Source organism: Triplophysa dalaica, chromosome 6, assembly GCF_015846415.1.
Source record: "Triplophysa dalaica isolate WHDGS20190420 chromosome 6, ASM1584641v1, whole genome shotgun sequence".
Lineage (NCBI taxonomy): Eukaryota > Metazoa > Chordata > Actinopteri > Cypriniformes > Nemacheilidae > Triplophysa > Triplophysa dalaica.
Window position 1 is genome coordinate 25,429,320 of NC_079547.1, and position 21,561 is coordinate 25,450,880.

Here is a 21,561-nt window from a genome sequence, read left to right on the forward strand (position 1 = left end):
AAGTGTATATTTTAAACTCATATAGTACAATTGTTTGACAAGCTTTCACAAACAAACCGGCAAAAAAGACAACAATTAGAAAACAAATCTGAAGCATGGGATTTTATTATTTCTCAAACTGTCAGATGTCCATCAATCATAACATCAGGAAAAAAATGCAAAAGGAAAGAAGTACATATCTACCATAGATTGAACGGTCTCAATGTTTTACCTATAGACCTCTACTGCCACCTTGTGCTCAAATGTACGCGGGTCAGTTTGAATCTTTTCTTAAAACAACTATACAGAAAAGTCACTGATAATTTGTGCAGGCATAAAACACAATTTCTAATCCTGAATTTAACCATGAATATCAAATACTTAGATATTGTTGCCCAAACACTTAAACATGAGAATCTAATATAGTTTTAAAATGTGGGCAACAACAACTGCAAGAAACATTCATAATGCGAGAAAAGACTTCTTATTGATTTTTTGCCAGATGTCACTAACAGGAATATAAGCGGGCAACAAAACTTTTATGATGATATTAGATTAAAAACAAATAAACAGAATTAAACTACAAAATAAAAAGAAACAATATATTGATGCATTTGTTGCTCAGCCACAAGCCGACCACTAGAGAGCGCTCTGACTGCTCCACACAGTGAGGTGTTCTTTAAATGATGTGCTCAGAAGTGATATGGCGTGTGTGTGACCCAGTTAGACAGCTGATCTTTGGTGCGTTTGGCAGTGCTGTGGGAGGTGAAGAGTGATTTGTAAATCTCAGATTTATCCGTCATTTCTTGAATGGACCTCTTGCTGCCCGTGGCGGGCTCCGCCGGGGTCTTCATGGCCTTCGAGCTCTCACCCGAGGGGCCTGAGGAGGCTGAGCAGAAAAAAACAACACGTCATAATGTGAACGATTTAAAACAACATTCCGGATTTCAGCAGAAGTTTATGTATCACTTATATAAAGAAATATATTGCAACATGACAAATAGTTTTCAGGACCCTTGTTATTCAATAACAACATCAGTATTCTGACTGTGCAGTTTCCTGTTGTTTTTGAATGTATTAAATGTACTATTTCTTAATTTCTAAGCCATGTTGTTGCTTTTAGGAAGTGATTGTTATGTTTTATATTTAATGAAAAATTCATGCATTAGTACAACACGTACTCTAGCGCCATCTACTGTCTTTTCAGCAGAATTTGATCCCACTGATGAGCGAGAATTTTCAGTGTCAGTTGTCACAAGAGAAATAAAAGGTCAAGAGGTACCATTGATGCAACTGCAGGTCATAAACAATAAACTAATTAGCTATAAAAAATCAACTGAATCAAAAAGGTTAAATAGCTTTGGGTCCACATTTGACAACAGATAAAAAAGATCTCCGGCTGCATTCATAAAGCCAAAATGATCCTGATACTATACTAGCCGGACATTAGAAAAGCACTGATGCATTTTAAGAGCTAATTATTTTACAAATGTAATGCAACGTAGAGTTGAACTATCAGCTATAGGTACCGATATATACAAATGAAAATTCATTAAGCACAGAGGTGGTAACACAGAGTTAGCTTTCACTGCTATGCTGATGACACTTGACTTTATATATCCTCGAAGCCTCATGAAACACAGCAGTTCAACAGAATAATGGAATGCATAGGCGACATAAAAAACTGGAGGAGTAACAACTTTTTACTAATGAACTCAGACAAACAGAAGTGTTGCTTATTGTACCGAAAACCGCCATACGTTACAACCAAGAATATTGTCTAGCTATTGACGGATGTTCCATAAAATCCTTGTCGTCAGCAAAGAATCTTGGCATTTTATTCGATACTAGTCATTTGAGAGCCATGTCGCAATCACCTGTAAAACCGTGTTATTCCATTTTAAGAATATATTTAAACTATGTCATATGTTGTTAATATCAGATGCAACACACTACTAGCCCTGTGGGCCTATTACAAAAACTCCAGCTAGTTTCAAACGCGAAATTAGCATATTAGCCCGGTTCTGTCAACATTGCACTGGTTATCTAATTAAGCAACGCATTGACCTATAAAGCACTACATGGTTTAGTTCCTCAGTACCTGAGTGAGCTTCTCTTGTATTTCAGTCCTTCACGTGCACAATGTTCTCAGGGCTCTGGTCAGTTTTCAGGGCTCAGCGCTAAGGATTTTCTCTACTGGCCTGGTCGGGTAAGTGATTCCAATTTTAACTGGCCCTGCCAAAATTTTCACTGGCCCCACCACGAAAGGTATTAAATAATTCCTAGATATTTGTGTGTTGTTTTTTTACCCGTGTAATCTTGATAAATAATGTGTGATACCATAAAACAATTAGCCTATAACTCAAAATGTCTAATATTGTTGAAAACAACTAATCAGTAAGCAATAAAAAAAGATTAAGCAAAACAAGTATGTCCAATAGCACAGATAAATGTAATGAAGCAAACATACAAATAATCAGTGCAATTCAGGTGTTTTAGGTTGGTAGACACTGTCAGCTGACATCAGCTTTAGAATTTAAAGTTCGTATTTACTAATATAACTTTAATATGTAAATTTATGCTCATGCTAAAATGGAGTTTTAACTTTTTTTAGATCTTATTGCAATCATTCGTTTCAATTAAAACACTTTGGTGCAACATTTTTTTTTTGAGGTCTTGGTTTTATTTCACTGCATTGTTTTGAGTGGATTTATAAAGGTGTTTATTGCTAAGGACTGTGTTCATCCCAGCAGCGGTTGTATGGCAGTTAATACAGGGAAATGAAATGTAAAGCAAACCACAAAAGAACTTGAGGTACCTGCGTCAGTAGGTTTTTCACTGGTGCTCTCTACATTCAGTGCAGGTTTAGACTCGGAAGAGCTTTTCTGGAGATCAGAGTTTCCTGAAAAGGAAAATAAATACATTTACAAAACATTTCAACGTGTGAAAAAGTGACTGGTATAAACATTACAGGAAGAGATCAGACATTGTGAAACAGAACAGGTCAGTCTGGTCACTGAGAAACACACACCATTAATTAAGGCCCTCCAGGATACTTGATTCACCGAACAACTTATTTTATTCAGAATTGTTGTGAGTTTGTGATTAAGAAAAGAAAATACATGTTTGTGTCAACTCTATGACATTATAAAGTCTGGGTGATTTTTTATAGTACTGTACCTTTCACATCATCCGGCTTCGGGGCCTTTGCGTCTTTGCTTTTCTTTGATTTCTGAGGGCAGATATGTTGTACATTTGTGAAAAATGTAAGCACTTACAAATCAAATCCCTTAAAAGAAAGGTTCAGATTGAGTCATGACGTGATTTCTTTACCTTGGCAGATTTGGCCTTTGACCTGCGCTCCTCCATATCTTTCTGCAGCTTCTCCATATCCTCTTTAGATCCGTTCAGCACCACAAGGTCGTCTTCTTTGAATGGATCCCCACACTACAAGAAAAAGAAAAGAAACACACCAAGAACACTGATCTATGGGTATTTACTTTGACTTCATGTTTTTTTTTTCAAAACTAAGTTCATTTGAAAAAGACAAAAGCTGTTTGTGTTTAAGTTCTTGAGATGTGAAGACTGTGACTATATGGCACTTTCACAACATTATTTGTAGCAATAATGTGAAGAAAATCACACACATGAACATTTAAGGAGGGAAAAACAGGAGTGTCACAACAAAAAAAGCATTATTACAAAGTTTTACCGCTTTATTTCGCTCGTAGGGTTTACCAACCTTCATAATTTTCTTTAAACAATCAGCTTTATTTTTAAATGAGAGATCTATTCAATGTTTACTTATTTGCATAAAAAAGTTCAAGTAAGGGTGTGTTCACATTTGGCTTCTTTCTTCAGAATAAAAACTTTGGTTACTTTTAACAGCTGCAACAGTAGCCGTCTTTCTACCGGTACCTTTTCTGCGGCTCTGAGAAACAGATTCACGGTTTATAGGCAGTCTAAGGGGCGATTCACATTTCGCATTTAAGAACCGCACGGAAAACGCACACGGCACTCTGTAAAGTTGAGCGCCGCGACCACACTCGCGTCCGCAAATGACTCGAAATGTGAATCGATCCTAATGGAATTCAATTTGTAATATAAACAGAGAGCATATTTACAATAACCGATCCATGCTACAACCGACATTTCGGCTGCCATTTTATTTTTCCAGCTTGATCCTGCTCGACCAATCACCTTCCTTGCATGTTTTTCTTGTTGTTATGGAACGACAGAACTCGCTACTCGCTTGTTATTAGTAAGTTGTGAAAAGGCACTTTTGACTGAAGACTTCCCTGCATTCAGGGGAAAAAAAATCACCCCAGAGGAGGTTGCTTCGATTCGGATCAGTATGTGAGTAACATTTGTTTTCCTGTTTGTTCAAATATAAGATGTGTTGTTGTAGTGTTATAATATAAGCTGTGTGACGGAGCATTTTTAAGCATCATTGCATATGCTTTAATATTGAACCGTCCAGATACTGGAGAGAGAGCACATTGGCGCATTTTACTCTCTTAGTCAATGATGAATAAATTGACATTTAATCCACGGGTCACGTGCGTTCCGAACTGTAGAGTATGATTCGCACGGATCACCCGCGATCCATTTCACCACTATACCGCAGAAGAGAGAGAGGAAACGCACGTTGTAGAGTTGTTTGTCCGTTTATGGCTGCTGTACAAAACATGGCGGCGAATTCAATGTATGTAGGGCCTAAGGGATTACAAACATAACGGTTCATTACGTAAGGTCTTTTTATACCTCTGAAGAAATAGTTTTGTATATTACAGTCTCTCTGTAAGTCGCTTTGAATAAGCGTCTGCTAAATGACTTAATGTTAATTCACATTTGGCTTCTTTCTTCAGAAGAAAAACTTTGGTTACTTTAACAGCTGCAACAGCCTCCTGAAAACCCTGTATTGTTCCTATAATATACAGGTTTGTGACTCTTCATTTCGTTTTTTCATTCAGCATTGTAATGTGATATTTACTTTGGAAATACTTTAGAAATATCTATATGATTTGTATTAAATCTATAATCATCGACTCGAATCGAGAGCTTGTGAATCGGAATTAATTCTGTTAATTGTCAATGTCTTTTAAATAGTCTGCTATAGACCCCGTCATATTTGCGCTTTAACACTTGCGAGCCAAAAAAATCCAAAATAAATGCATAGAAACTTTGTATTTGTAATTTTATACACTTTTATTATTTAGTTTTATATTTAAGTTATATATTGGCTATGAAATGATCTGACACAAATATAACCTGTATCTCTTCACAATCCTCATTTATTGCCCTCTTTGCAAAAAGATGGAATTTTGACACTGGCCTTCTTTATTTGTACCGCATAAAAGTCAATAAAATTAGCTAGCTCAAAACTCAAAATTAGCTCCAAACTAAAGTATTATATATGTGCTTTACCTCACATTGTCATAAATAAACTGTATATAATTAATCTTACTAACCACTCTTGTTACATAAGCGTCTAAGCACGCTTGTGTTTTATGAGACTGATTTGATGGGTTCAGCCAGTGAGTCTGATGAGTTCAGTGTTTGACATAAGAATTGTTTCACCACAATGAATCGGTTCAAATGAGTCATTATGTCACAAATTAGAGATAGCTGTCCTGTAGCTCAGTTGTAAGAGTATTGCGTTAACAACGCAAGGTTGTGGGTTCGATCTCAGGGGATTGCAAATACCTATGTAAAATGTATAGGATAAAGCAATTTAAGTCGCTTTGGATAAAAGCGTCTGCCAAAATGGCTAAATGTAAATAAGCGGACAGTGATACGCTGTTTATTTTTCACAGCTGTTAGGAGTAGTTACTTCACTGCATAGGATTTTTCTGTATGTCAGATGCATGTGCCGAACACTTGTCAGGGTGAGTTCATAAATGTGCGAAAAAATCTTCGTCGGGCAAACGAGTTTTACGAACCATTGCACCCCAGCAAAATTTTTGAGGGCACATTATAAAAACGCACGCATGTGCCAGCCTTTTGGTCGTAGTCTAGAGCCCTTAACATCATCCTAGCAACCCACAATCTACCCCCAGACAACAACACAGCAAACGCTTTAAAGCAACACTTTGTAGTTTTTTTTAACCTTAAAATCATGTCTCCAAAAGATTTCAGTGGTAGAGAAACTCTTAAGGGGGGGGGGGGGTCACACACCGGATGCAGAAGTGCGAGCCGGTAGAATCGAGAGGTTTTCTGTATTGATGCTCTGTTTTTCTGTTATTCCCAAACAGATAAATACCTCTTGCAGTTTATGGTATAGTCATTGTGTACAACTATGAGGATTTTAGTCAAAGAACATCTAGTTTAATGTTAAATAAAGCGTGGCGCGTGTTTCGCTGCAGGACTTAGAAGAGCATCCTGAGTTGTGGCATAGCACCGCCGACAGGCGCGGAATGGGGGCGCCGGTGTGTGTACACTCATAGAAAACATTACGTTTATTTTTACAAACAATAGCACTATGCTGCACGGCGCAGCGTCTGGTGTGAGACCCCTTAAACTGGACAAATTTTTCTGCCGCTGCTACCCGAGTAGCTTTAAAGCGACAACAACTACACATAATGTTCTGCTTACGGGTCGATACACACAGCCCCGCCCATCACCTCCTGTCTGCAAAAGTTTCCAAACAACGTTTCTGCATTTGCCGGCTCCATCATCTTAGTCAATAAATGTATGTGTATTGCGCTGCCCACGGGGAAGCTAATACAACGACAGTATTTAAGATGTTAGCAACAGACAATTGCGCTTATCAACCACATGGGGGAACCCGTGAGCAAAAGTTCCATAGTGTTGCTTTAAAAAAAGACATCTTGGTAACACCCTAGCAACCACTCAGAGCCTCCCAAGCAAGTCTGTACACTTCACCTTTAAGCGGGTTAATCAAAGATCATTATTGTCCGGACACATTAGCTGAGATTATCTATTAACTATTAAACGCCTGAATGTCTGTAACCAAAATGTGCAAACAAAAGGAGAATGAGATGACTGTTTATCGCCAAAGTCAACTCACAAAACAGGTGTGAGAACGTCCACAAAAAAACTCGACACATGGACGGTCTAAGAGCCAAACACACAAATGATGCTCAGAGACAAAGCTATTCAGTGAGCTCAGCTATTGTCCTCCAGCAAACACTCAAGAGTGTTAATCTGCCTCGCCCATCACACACAACCTGCATAGACGGTCCGATCTTGTTTCAGGTTAGAAAATCCGATCTGGGATCTTTTTCTTTTTAAATCTGGCAGCAGGTTTAATCTTAAGAACTGATCTGGCCAACGTGAAATCAATATTTACTTTTAATACATCGCTGCTTTTACTTTTACAAATTCATCAGTACGGTATTCCAAAGCAAATAAAAAAGGTTAAAAAAGAAAAGGCGACATTATTTTCTCTCTCTATAAACTGACACACTCCCTGAAACCAACAGAATAATGTTATGATTTATTCACTCTCATGCGGTTGTATATCTGTGTCTCTTTCTTCAGTGGAACCCAAAAGAAGATATTTTGAGAGATGTCTCAGTATGTTTCATACAATGTGAGTCAATGGAGTTGGGTGTTGTTTGGTTATCAACATTCCTCAAAATATCTTTTGTGTTCTTAAGAAAGCAGCTTTGATACGACATGAGGGTGAATGATTAATGTTTATTAGATTATTTATTATAGTTTTCCCAGTTATAAGCAACTCTTTACATCAAACAATAATTTACAATAATAAATCTAAACTGCTTTTGTTCTCATTGTGTCGTACATTCAGATTCACAGCCAAACATTTAATATCTCATCCTCACCCAGTTCCTCCTCCATCACACTTGAAGATTGAGGATCTGGTTAACGTTTGGTCCCTTCATTTAAATGCACTTGCGTACACCAGGTAAACATTCATTACGTGAATTTCTTTTTAAACTGTTATTGAGCAAAACCCATCTAAGCTGTTCTTTTATAAAAACAACAGGTTATGGAACTAGTTAAACGCGTGAAATGTTAATGAAGAAATGTTTCATGACAGTAGGATTCTTGTGAGATATGGGCGGCTCCAGCCTTAAACAGCAAAAGAGGTGCAAATGAAGTCTCGGGTTGGACTGAAGCGTGTGGACTCCTCCTCTCATGGGAAGAGTAACTGAGCAACCGGCCCCCACATCACAACAGCAAAAAGCACTGACACTAGTCAGAAGTCAACGCTAACGTTTCTGTTCACAGTCCTGAGCGTTAAACCGAGGTCGTGCTGAAAGTCACATTCCACGGGTGTGTTTGTGAATGTTTAATCTCGTCCCGGCAGACCCGAGCGGACATCGATTGAACTGAAAGGTAGGAGAATTTTCGAGTCACGGATTTATTTAGCTGCGACTGAATGCCCTTCAGTTTTTGTGTGTGATAACCAAAACAACCAATAGAGTGGGTTATTTTTCATGAATATTTATAAAAATGCGCTTTACATTAAGGTGATCCATTTTAGGTTGAAGTTGTTGTGCATGTAAAAGGCAAAATGTCCTTTTTAATCACCTTTTCTGTCTTCGTTTCATTTCGAAAGGTCTTAGTGGACAATTTGTTTTAAAACGTAAAATTTATAGTTTCAGATAAAATGTAGTGACACCTTCAATTTACACATTCATTTTTTTTGTTTGTCAAAGACGCATGTGCTGTAAGACAAACAAAAACAAACGATGTTTCAATGTGAATCCAAAGTATTAAGTTAAATTAAGTCATGCTTGCAACACAAGAAATTCGTGCAAAACGCAGCTCGTATGAATTGATTATTAATGGCCATTAATAGAGAATCGGTACTTTGAAAAATTCACACTACAGGATCGCTTCAAATGAACTAGTGATGGTAAACATTTTCATAAAATTGATTAAAAAAGATGAAATATTGAACACAATAGCTAAAAATATTCAGTTAAAAAATACATATAACAAAAATGAATAACGTTGTTTTAAAAATCATGTTTTAATTATGTCATCATGGTATTTTTTTTTTAATTCAAGTTAGCTGTTTTTTGGTCATAATTACTTACTCAAAACAACCCAACTGGGGTTTGATGAAAATTACTCGAAATGCACAATAAAAACACTTTTTTTAACATTCTTTATCGGAAAAGTTAATTTGCAAAAAAAAAGAATGTTCATATTTTATTTAAAATCAGAGGTTTTTGCAAGTTATGTACTGAATACCAACTACATTAATAGTCAATGATTTCATGCTTCTTGTTTTCATTATGTTATTAAGTTATTTGGCGTTTACCTGTGATGGCAAAGCCTCATTCTCAGCAAACATTACTTCAGTCTACAAAGAAAAGATTTGGTCGTCTAATTCTTATAATAGGCTTCATTCCGTATTCAATTCAACACCTTGGAAAACATTTCTCAAGGATTTGCACACTTTCAAATCACCAAAAAGAAATCAATTACAAATGTTTCAGTCCAGCTTTTCCGCGGTCTCAATAATGTTATTTCAACCAATGGTTGGTTAAAATCTAAACAAATCCGACAAATAGTTTTAATTAAACTTTAAAATGTCCATAATTTACTCAAGCATGAGTTCTCTTTAGATGTGCACTGCCATCTTAAGAATGAAAAACGAATTGCATCTAAACAGGCAGATTCCTTTCCAGTAGCTCAGTGGTTTAAGCGTAGCGTTAGCAAAGCCAAAGTCATGGGTTCAATCTCAAATGTGTAGTATAATGCAATTTAAGTCGCTTTGGATAAAAGCATACACCAAATGCATAAATGGTAAATGATCACTCTAAACATGTTGGGTTATTTTAACCCATGTTCAAACCCAACCGTTGGGTTATAAATACATCTACAGTTGAAAGAAAAAGTATGTGAACCCTTTGGGCTTACTTGGATTTCTTCATAAATTGGTCGTAAAATGTGTTCTGATCTTCATCTAAGTCACAACAATAGAGAAACACAGTCTGCTTAAACTAATACCGCACAAACATTATACGTTTTCATGTTTTTATTGAACACAACATGTAAACATTCATAGTGCAGGGTGGAAAAAGTATGTGAAACCCTAGGCTAATGACTTCTCCAAGATCTAATTGGAGCCAGGAGTCAGCCAACCTGGGGTCCAATCAATGTGATGAGATTGGATGTGTTGATTAAAGCTGGCCTGTCCAATAAAAAACACACACCAGTTTTGAGTTTGCTGTTCTGAAGAAGCGTTGTCTGATGTGAACCATGCCTCGCACAAAAGAGCTCTCAGAAGACCTACGATCAAGAATTGTTGACTTACATAAAGCTGAAAAGGGCTACAAAAGTATATCTAAAAGCCTTGATGTCCATGTGTCCACGGTAAGACAGATTATCTACAAATGGAGAAAGTTCAGCACTGTTGCTACACTCCCTAGGCGTGGTCGTCCTGTAAAGATGACTGCAAGAGCACAGCGCAGAATGCTCAATGAGGTGAAGAAGAATCCTAGAGTGTCAGCTAAACACTTACAGAAAGAGGACACCACGGAGGAAGCCACTGCTGTCCAAAAAAAACATTGCAGCACGTTTGAAGTTTGCAAAAGAGCACCTGGATGTTCCACAGCACTACTGGCAAAACATTCTGTGGACAGATGAAACCAAAATTGAGTTGTTTGGAAAGAACACACAACGCTATGTGTGGAGAACAAAAGGCACAGCACACCAACATCAAAACCTCATCCCAACTGTGAAATATGGTGGAGGGGGCATCATGGTTTGGGGCTGCTTTGCTGCCTCAGGCCCTGGACGGATTACTGTCATCGATGGAAAAATGAATTCCAAAGTTTATCAAGACATTTTGCAGGAAAACTTAAGACCATCTGTCCGCCAACTGAAGCTTAACAGAGGATGGACCATGCAACAGGACAACGACCCAAAGCATAGAAGTAAATCAACAACAGAATGGCTTCAACAGAAGAAAATACGCCTTCTGGAGTGGCCCAGTCAGAGTCCTGACCTCAACCCGATTGAGATGCTGTGGCATGACCTCAAGAGAGCGATTCACACCAGACATCCCAAGAATATTGCTGAACTGAAACACTTTTGTAAAGAGGAATGGTCCAAAATTTCTCCTGACCGTTGTGCAGGTCTGATCTGCAACTATAGGAAACGTTTGGTTGAGGTTATTGCTGCCAAAGGAGGGTCAACCAGTTATTAAACCCAAAGGTTCACATACTTTTTCCACCCTGCACTATGAATGTTTACATGTTGTGTTCAATAAAAACATGAAAACGTATAATGTTGGTGCGGTATTAGTTTAAGCAGACTGTGTTTCTCTATTGTTGTGACTTAGATGAAGATCAGAACACATTTTATGACCAATTTATGAAGAAATCCAATTAAGCCCAAAGGGTTCACATACTTTTTCTTTCAACTGTATGCTGGGTTACCAGGTGACCTGAATAGACAAAGGCACAGCATTGTTATGTGATGTTTCAGGAAAATGTCCATTCATTTGACTATATGTGGCATGTCTTTTGAATATATGTTACCCTGCATTTCAGACATTTTGCCTGAACACATTTATTTTGCACATTGTGACTTGGATCTAGCTTTTTTTGTTGTTTTTATTTGAAAGGTATATTCTGTTCTACACAAATTTTGTAAATTAAAGTTTGATTGTTTTTAGGTGCATCAATTCTGTGCTCTACCCTTGTTCCCCACCTGGTGTTGTCCCCGCATGCACGCGTGTGATTTCACTGTCAGTCGACCATAGGCAGGACGTAACAATTCTGACTTGACACTGTTAAACCTTAGTCAAGTACACCGCTGGGTTGTTTCAACCCATTGTTGGGTCAAATAGAACCATATTCTGGGTCAATGTAACCCAACTGTTGGGTTTGTCCATTTATGACCCAACGATGGATTCACATAACCCAACATTTTGTAATAGTGTAAAGTATCTGTCAACTGTAGTCTTGTCTAATGCTCAGACCTTCTATCAACTGTCCTCTTTGACAAACATTACATTCATTGTATGTCTGACCTTTCTGCAAAAATGTAAAGCAAAGACTTCTGCGGGTTCTTCACGTCATGTGGATATTATTGGTTTAATCAAAGGACATTTTTATCAAATGATAATTAACCAACAATTCATGCAGAAAACCCTCAAAACTGACAGAACTACATGTTCCTTCCCTGTTGAAAGAGACAACAGGCAACATAAACCCCTGCGGCTTCATTAAACAACTTTCATAGCCAAGACAAAACTGATTTCTAAAGCTCCTTTGTGGACTTCCGTCAGACCTCATGATAGACGGATCTCTCTAGGGTGCTATTAAACTCAACTCTTGAGTTGTGTCCGAGGGGAAAGACATTTTGTCACCTTATAGACATATGAAAACAAGTGTCATCACATTCCAAATGATAGAACTGGGGGCCACATCATTACGCATCATTAATATCGCATCGGCCACAGAGGGGACGCAAAAGAGCCCTTGAGCAATCCAGACACACACTTCCACAGACGGGGTTAATCCCATTCAGTATATTCCAAAAACAGGCATCAGAGATGACAGAACTCGCACAAATTAGCGCTAAAGTTGATTCGATTCAATCTGAGAAAGGATAACTTTGTTAAATTTGTGTTTTAGGATATCTCCAATCTGCTCTTCCAATGAAGGACTATTATGGTCCAACTTGAGAGCGTCAAGTGCAGTTTTCTCCTCTGCCTTGGTATCTGCATCATCTTCTGTTCCGCCATCTACCTGAAAGCCAAAATATCCAACGCGCCCCAAGCTTTCGTCATAACCTGTCAACTCCTGCCGGAAAACTGCCCCATCCTTCCATCGCCGACGCCGGCCTTCAGATGGGAACGACAAGACTGCACCATCAACAAAATCGTTGACGCAGAAACCAACTGCAGTCGACTGCGATCGGAACTTCATTTCATCACGGTGCCTTTAAGCAAAGAAGAGAAGGACTTCCCTTTAGCCTTCATCATCACCATACACAAAGAACTGGAGGCGTTCGTTCGGCTTCTGAGGTCCATCTACACACCGCAGAACATCTACTGCGTTCACGTGGACGCTAAAGCACCTGCGGACTACAAGACGAGCGTTTGGAATCTCGTCAGGTGCTTACCGAACGTCTTTCTGGCCAGCGTCAGCGAAAGAGTGACGTACGCCGGATTCTCCCGTCTGAAGGCGGACATCAATTGCATGAAGGACCTCATGAGATCTCCGGTCAAATGGAGGAGGGTGATCAATTTATGCGGACAGGATTTCCCAATTCAGACCAACCTGGAGTTGGTCCGGTACATGCGGGGATCTGAATGGAGAGGTAAGAACATGGCGCCGGGAGTCAGACAGCCACCGTACATACGTCATAGAACTCGGTATCAATACGTGGAGGTCAAGGACTCTGTGGCACCGAGGGGCAGAGGTCAAACCAAGGGACCCCCTCCACACAACCTGACAATCTACTTCGGGACTGCCTATTATTCTTTGACAAGAGCGTTTGCGCAGTATGTAATAAACAGTGCGGTGGCCAAAGACCTGTTGAGCTGGTCTAGAGACACCTTCAGTCCAGATGAGCATTACTGGGTGACTTTAAACCACGTGGAGGGTAAGTTATCAAACGTTATTGGACTGCAGCTCAGAATCGTGTGGTTTTTAATCGTAAAGGTGTTTATTTAGAAGCGCCAGGCAGTGATGTGAACGGTGGATGGGAAGGAAACATTCGTGCTATCAAATGGAAGGATCAGGAGGGAACTTCACACCGGGGCTGCAAAGGTAAACACTAATTCTTCTTAATATAAAAAACTGTTTAAAATGCTGTAGGTAGTTTCTGGATGCTGAAATAACGTGGACGGAATCGCAGAATCCAGGCATATAAATGGAATTTGCTGTATAACAGAGAACGGCACTGAATCTGGCAAATGTATTACTTCTTAACCAGAAAGTATCGCTGAACAGCTAACAAAATACCAATTATTCAGATGCGGTTTACATAATCTGCTTGTTTTGAGTGTCTGTATTAAAAATGGTTTCAACTGCATTGAAGCTACTGTCAAACAACATTTGCGGTGACCCGTCAAAATAAAAGTCTGGTTAACTTGAATGAGGTATATGTAATGTGCTAGTAAATTTAAAGAAATAGTACCTATTTAAAAAACAATTAAATTAAGTAGACCTGAAAACGAAAATAAAAAGAGAATTTCCTTTATGTTTCAAAGTATCCACTATAGGTTTTTTAATTTAGTTTATAAGTGAATACTCTAGTTTACTGAAGTATTTTTTCATGTGGGCAAATATATTACTTAGTATTGTAAAGTTTAAGACAGAAAACACGGAATCCAGGAAAATAATAGGGCCGTACGCATGCTGGGTCAGATATGAACAAATCCAAGCATTTAGGTTTAAATGAGTCTATGCTAGTTTGTCACATGGTGCAATCTCTCACACAAGATAACGCAATCTAACAACAGTATTCTCAAGAGGGACGTGGTAACCTCGTGTCTACTGAAAACCCAGTGTTTGTTTCCACAGGGCGATACGTCAGGGATATCTGCATCTTCGGGACTGGAGACCTGCCGTGGGTTGTGGAAAAATACAGCATGTTTGCTAATAAATTTGAGACTACGAGCTTCCCCAAAGCTTTGGATTGTCTGGAATTGTGGCACAGACACAAAGTTCTCCAGCAAGCATCAGTTCCCGTTCAGCCGTCTTGGCAGCTCATCACAGAGGTCCCTGAAAGCACTGAAACTCAACAACAGAGCACCACTTTATCATTTCCTTAAATCAAATCACGGGATCATTCATGTCGATGTGAAGCTATAGCTCATGATGTGTCAGGGCTGCGAGGGACAAGATGGTTATTATATATATATATATGTTGAGTGTGTCTCAGGCATCAATTGTGCTTTATCAATGTAGCCGATTTCATTCGGAAAAACTGCCTTTGGTTTTACTTGCTGTTGTTTTAGTGTGAACTTTACTTTATTGCTATTATTATGATGATGAGGAATATAATCCTTCCCAAATAACACTTCTAGCACATTTTACAATAAAACTGGCGATTAGAATAAACATCGTGTTTATGCCAGGATAAAGATTCTTGATGTTGTTAAAAGCTACATTGACAATGTCAACAGTGCATTAAAAATGGAGAGTTTTACTCCGGAATCAAAGCGTCAGTTCCACCATCCGACCTTCTTGGTTTTTATATCTTCATAATTTTAATCTATTTTTTGAAATATTTATTTGTTGAATAAACTTGAAAAAAAACTTTTTTTCCAATGTATATACACCCTCGATTGAACCCACTGCAAATTGCTGGAGACGAATGATCAACATGAATGTAAATCTGACCACCACTGAATGGTGGTCAGATTTACATTAAACTGCCCTTTAATAAATCACATCAAACTTTCATTATTTCAACCTCGTATTTACAATATGTAAATCTTTACGCAAAACACACATCTGTTCTGAAGAGGTAACATTTCACTTGATGTTGGATAATCTTCATAATCCTCACTTGTATTTACTCATTTTTGGTTCCAAATCAGTCACTTTGAGCCAAAAGTTGGAAAAAATATCAGTTCAACCGGTAAACTGGGGAAAGCCATTACATCACCACAACATAACCAGGATCAGACATTTGAGTAAAAATAAAGAAGCAAAGACACGTCTGTGGCTGTCCTTCACTTCAACAAGAGACCAACATTTCCCCGGATCTACACAGAAGAACCTGAAGAAAATCTAGAGAACAGAATATCAGCGACCAGCGTGCGGCCCGCTCATATCACATGCATTTATCACAGTGTTGTAATCGAGTTGACCGATAATGGCATAGAAAGGTCCGGTCATGAGATCCGTGCCGCCGCCTCGGGGGTGAAACACAGACCTGACAGATGGACATTCAAAGAGGCAAAAATGTATTGTAACGCAATACATAACCACAGATTATGATTAACAGCACGGAGTATAGTTAAAAATTTGCTTTTGAAACGCATGTCATGCAGGTGTTTGTACAGCATATTCAAATGTCGATAAATGTTTGTCCAAGCGCAGTAGAGACCGGCACGTTCCATCGCGGCTTGTTTACGCCGGCATGGAAAGACGACGACTCCGGGATGCATTTTTCCTATTTCCGCCCTATTGCTTAGATTAATTGAGACGAATGCCATGGAGAAATGTCTGCTCGCTGAGCCTGAAACCAATTAGAACAAAGCAGGGCACGGCGAGGTTAATGATTCACTATTGAGAGCACACTACCGAGTCTGCACTCATTAGCCACGGTCCAACCACACACACACACACACAATGCAGAATGTACACACAGTAAGGCCGAAAACACGGATGTTAGATCGCTGCTGGCGTCTCGACTACTGCTCTACTGCTCTAATATTTACTTGATAATGAGGCTTTGTTCAGCTTTATCAAAGTCCAATAATGAGCCTGGAGAATAGAATGAATTATAAATGAACAAACACACTAGCGGCTTTAGTGAGAGTTACCAGCAGAGAAGATAAAACTAAAGGCCTGATATACTTCCGTCCATATTAAGGGCCGATCGGGCATGATGTCATTTAAAGTCCAGAGATACTGAGAAGCAACAGAGAGAGATGATGCTCAACACTGACGCATGTGTACTGAACATTACTAATGCCATTCACAGAATTATGTAACCACAGTTGTAACCCAGAACCTCCAGGAAAATTGGGGACATCATTGCTTAAACCGTGTTGTATATATTGTTTTAACGGATGTACGAGCCGGGACTGCAGTTAACTTCCGGTTTGTGTTTGGCTAGAGCCTAATAATATAACTATTTATATTTTATTTTGTTTATGTTCATATTAATTTCTATAATTATTTAAACATATAATAATTGTATTAAATAAACGATTTGTTGAATGTTCATTTTATAAAAAAATGATGTGTTAAATGTGTCCTGTAGTTCGTTAGCATTTAAAGAAACCATATGGTACACTGACATCTAGCGTTTGAGCTTGGTATCGCAGTCTTAATTTAAAATATTGGAGAGAGGAGCTTAGCCAAGTAAAGGTTTCTGTTGATTGTTATTAGAAATCGTTTTAAGGCACATTATTGTTTGTGAATGTCTACCGGAAGTGAAGGGCAGTCCAGGAACGTGGGGTAACGTTTGTTTGTGTTGTCACTTTGAAAGCGTCTATAAAAGTCAAAAACATCTTAGTATTATTTGTGTAGAGTTTTGGGAGTAATATCAACATACAGAAATGTTAAAGAGTGAACAAACCGAACATTACCGCTGCACTTTACTCACCTTGTGACAGATCTCAGTCTTAACCTCTTTGAGCGCTCGGTCTGAGAAAACACATCCACACGTCCGCAAGTAATAAAACCTGGTCAAAAAGTACAAGTAAAAAAGAAACATTTATTACACAAGCAAAGCTTCAAGCAACAAAACTTCTCAGAGGTTTTGTGTTTAAAAGCAGAAATGTGCAGCTTGTATTTTTGTTAAAGCAGTTGTGTTAATTCTCTGTGTAAAGAGTTTATCCTCAGATAGACATCAAACAAATGTGTAACTTGGGTTTTATCATTTGCACAAACAGGGTTACTAAATAACAATATTTGGTTTCATATCTTAAAATATGTCAGTGCTCTTGGTTTGTTTCAAGATGCACACCAGTAATGCATTTTTATAAATGCACCTTAATTATCTTAAAGTGATAGTTCACCCAAAACTATAAATTCTGTCATCTTGTATTCACCCTCATGTCTTTTCAAACCTGTAGTTTCTTTCTTTCACAGAATACAAAAGAAGGTATTTTGAAGAAAGTTGTTAACCGACCAGCGCTGGCCCCCTCTTTGGGCCACCATTCACTGTATTGTATGGACACAAAACCAGTGCAAGTGAATGGGGTCCAGTTAACAACATTCTTCAAAATATCTTCTTTTGTGTTCTGCAGAAGAAATGAAGTCATACAGGTATGAAATGACAACAGGGTGAGTAAATTAATCTTAAATCACTTTAAATCATAAATCATAGTCCTGTCTTGAAGGCCTCGTCTGTGAATCCAAGCCTTAGGATTTATATTTATCTCTATTTTAAAAGACATTGCTGTGCACTTTTTCTATACTATCAATCTGATCCTTCTTTCAGCGGCATTCCAGAATGCACTTTATGATTGCTGAGGTTGTACAAAGCTGTTTCTAGACAAACTGGGCCTCATTTATCAATCAAATGCAGATTCATGAGCAGAAATCATTTTATAACAGGATTTACCTATTATTCATCAAACATTGGTATGCCGGCAATCTCATTTTACGAATGATGGTACCTTGATAAATGCGGCGGCTGAAATCGATCATAATTTACAAATCACGCCCTTATAAATTCAGGGAGTAGACGCCTCATCCCTAGATTTTGAGTCATGATAAACATAATCCGGCCAAAAAGAGGAACGTTTAACCTCGAAAAACTGCTACGGTCAACAGAGTTGGCGTAGTCAACCGTACCCCAGTGGAGGTTTGGATTTTTTAATTGGAAATACATGTTTTGTAAATATCACCGTTGTATAATGTTTGTATTTATATTTAAACAAAAATATTCTGACTGGAGTATGAAATGTCTTGAAGAACTTTGTTTGAGTTAAATTAAACTCTTAATGTTTAAATAAGTGTAGATATAAATGATCATTTCTGTGAAATGAAAATACTTAATTCTTTTTAATAAATGAGCCTGAATGAGACCTGTCGTGAGATTTGAGCATAGTAACCATCCATACTCCATATTGATAAATGACAAGTTTTGCGTGGAAACAAACATACACCCAGTTTTCGGTCGTACACTAGTTTCATAACTGAGGCCTAACGTGTCTACTCTGATTGTGTCACAGATGGCTTCTAACAATATTAGTATTATAACAGTTCACAAATTGAGAAGACACATGCATACTTGTGCTTTCCGTTCATCTCCAGACCCACGACAGGACAGATGAACATGGTGCAGTGCATGTCTTCATAACAATCCCCCTTAATGTTCCGTTTCTCTCCCTCCCACGCTGGATTATCAGTGAGATGCAGCTCCTTTATATCCTATAAAACATGGCAAAACATTCATTTCTGTTTTCCCTATTTCAATCATCAAAGTTAGCTTTAGTGTAAGTGTTTGTTTTATACTGTAAAATTTTGCTCCATCCTGGCAAGAACAACATTGTAAAAAGAACATAATTCGTTCATCAATAGAGAAGATAAGAGATCTTACCTTGATGCCACGGATGTGAGCCACAACCTCAGTGTTTGGTCTCTCTGCAGATTTGTCCAGCAGATACTCGATGATCGTGTCTTTATTAAACAGTCTGAGTGAAAAAAAATATTTTTAATGCAAGTGCTTAAAACAAGAGCTCAGAAAAAAACAACTGTAAGAAGTCTGAGAATTGATAGAGCTGTTAATTCATACTATTTTATTTAAAAAAATAGTCTCATAATTTGAAGTTGATCATTTGAACGATGGACTTTTGTGCTTTTTTTGCAGCATCAACATTTTGGGATCTACACGTGCATATTGTATAAAGTGGTCAATGCGTTTATGATTTTTTTGTGTGTGTTTAGCTGAAGACAGGATGTCACATGTATCTAGAATTATACTTGTTGGGTAATTTTCATTTAAGAAAACTTTATTTGAACAATATGAACAACAGTACATTAAACAGCCTACCTGCCCAGCTCACAGGCAACAATGGGTCGTTTTAACCTCTCCTGACTCAAAGCACAATATTTCCATTTGGCAGCAAGTTCTGCATTTTTATCAACCTGGAACCACAAAGTTTGTACATTCACATAAACTTCTGAAATGAATTACGTCTTCTAGAAGGTGTCCTAAACTAAAACTTAAACTATTTTGTATGTTTTGAGCAGTGATTGTGTCAAATGGCGAAACATTTATACATTTGGTGATGTATAACGTTAGTATAATACTCATATATCCATTCTTACCACCTTCAGAATTCGTTTTCACCGTTTCGTGCTACTGATATTTTAACACCAAGGTTACGTTAACAGTTAAATGACATTTACACATAACAGCAACTTAGCCAAAAATACCTTGAATCTATCTAACGTTAGTCAGATAACAAACATTTCGAAATATTATTCACGAAAAACTATAAAAAATTAGCATTTTATAAATACATTTCGTTCTGCTCAAAGAAAAAATAAGTTTATTCCAGTCCCCGAAATAAACAAGACGCTACAAGCTAACTTCCGGTGCGATAAACGCCAAAAACATATAAGTTACACTCGTCTTACTACCTTTTCCACCTTTTTCGGTCCTTTAACAAGTTCGTGTCGTTTAGGAATGGTTCCTCCGTCGCATCCCATGTTGAGATAATGTGTAAAGGTTTTAAAAGTCGGTGAAGAAATCTGACTGAAGCTAAAGGAAAGAATCAGTAAACAACAGACGAGCGTCAGTAAAGAGCGTCAGCTGGGAATGTGAGTTTCTCTGCCGCCCCCTAAAGGACGCGTGAAGAATTACAGCTCAACAACACCACCAGATGGCGCAACAGTCGATGGTATATGATAAAAACTCGCTTGACGGTAAAAGAAAATGACTGGTAGTTGATAAACTAATTTCAGATACATCTTTTTTTGCTATTGTTTTATTTATTTATTTGAATATACGTCCATGATATTGTAGAAATACTTCAGAGGACCACCATGGTAGCTACATGATCTTCTCACACTATCAGACCAGCCAATTTCACGAGGAAAATGCAACAACGAGCTTTGCCCTTTATCTAATTTGTGTCTTTTGGGAATGTCTGATGATGTTCTGAGGTCACCAGTAGCCTAGCGTCAGCCCCATCAGTGCTGCAGAGATCCAGCGCGCTTTCATGGTTTAATTCAGACGCCATTGACGATGAATACGAATCAAAATGTTTAGTGACAGGCCACTTAGTCTAATTCTGTAGGTGAGAGCTGATGTCTTGAGAGACGAGGTGAGTGCTGCTAAAGTCTATTTGCCCAGCCTTCAGGAACGGCTGATTGATTTAACATTGACGTGTAGGTCAAAGAGGCCATTAGTTTATAAAGGCGCACGTACAGAAAAATTGCAGTCATGTCAGTTATTGCACCGCATGATCTATAATCTCACAAATGCAGTTCATTCCGTATTCATACTAAAATACTAACAAAAAGAGGTATGAAGACTTTCTCAAGCACACTTTATTATTTTTGACATGATCACACACTTCGGTTCATCTCCATTATCTGTTTGCTCTACCAGTAATTCAGAAATTGTGTTATGCAATCTTATTGGATTACGCATGGCTCTCTCATGGCTAAATGTTTTGCAATATGGATTTTCATTAGATCAAGGAGTGCACTAAACCATTTCGAATCCTTAAAGTGTCTTTCAACACAGTGGCGCAGGTCTTTGAACCCATAAGTGTTTTCTTTCTCTTTATAAACACCATCTCACCGTCATCTCTGAAAAACGTAAGCCATTTATATTCAACGTAATTGTTCGAATTAAATTGAGCATTATTGTGAAATCATAAGTGACTCTGGAAGTGCACGTTCTTGGATTTTCTGTGATTCATCGGTGCGTGTTATTCCCGAGAAAAGCGTTTAGAAATAGTGTATCTTGACATTACGCACA

The 21,561-nt window shown here is 38.1% G+C and overlaps 2 protein-coding genes across 2 annotated transcripts; one reads left to right on the forward strand and one right to left on the reverse strand.

The window, feature by feature from the left end:
- Positions 1-87: 87 nt before the first annotated feature.
- Positions 88-20,371, reverse strand: rtf2 (replication termination factor 2). The gene is made up of 9 exons (XM_056750700.1): positions 20,214-20,371; positions 19,621-19,715; positions 19,168-19,261; positions 18,859-18,998; positions 17,224-17,302; positions 3,313-3,426; positions 3,160-3,211; positions 2,798-2,881; positions 88-868 (listed from the first exon to the last, which is right to left on the reverse strand). The coding sequence occupies exons 1-9, from the start codon at positions 20,280-20,282 to the stop codon at positions 672-674; spliced, it is 924 nt and encodes a 307-aa protein (XP_056606678.1). The 5' UTR covers positions 20,283-20,371; the 3' UTR covers positions 88-671.
- Positions 7,998-17,202, forward strand: gcnt7 (glucosaminyl (N-acetyl) transferase family member 7). The gene is made up of 4 exons (XM_056750699.1): positions 7,998-8,304; positions 12,567-13,539; positions 13,611-13,706; positions 14,463-17,202. Exons 2-4 carry the CDS (start codon positions 12,603-12,605, stop codon positions 14,711-14,713), a joined length of 1,284 nt encoding a protein of 427 aa, XP_056606677.1. The 5' UTR covers positions 7,998-8,304; positions 12,567-12,602; the 3' UTR covers positions 14,714-17,202.
- Positions 20,372-21,561: the final 1,190 nt, after the last annotated feature.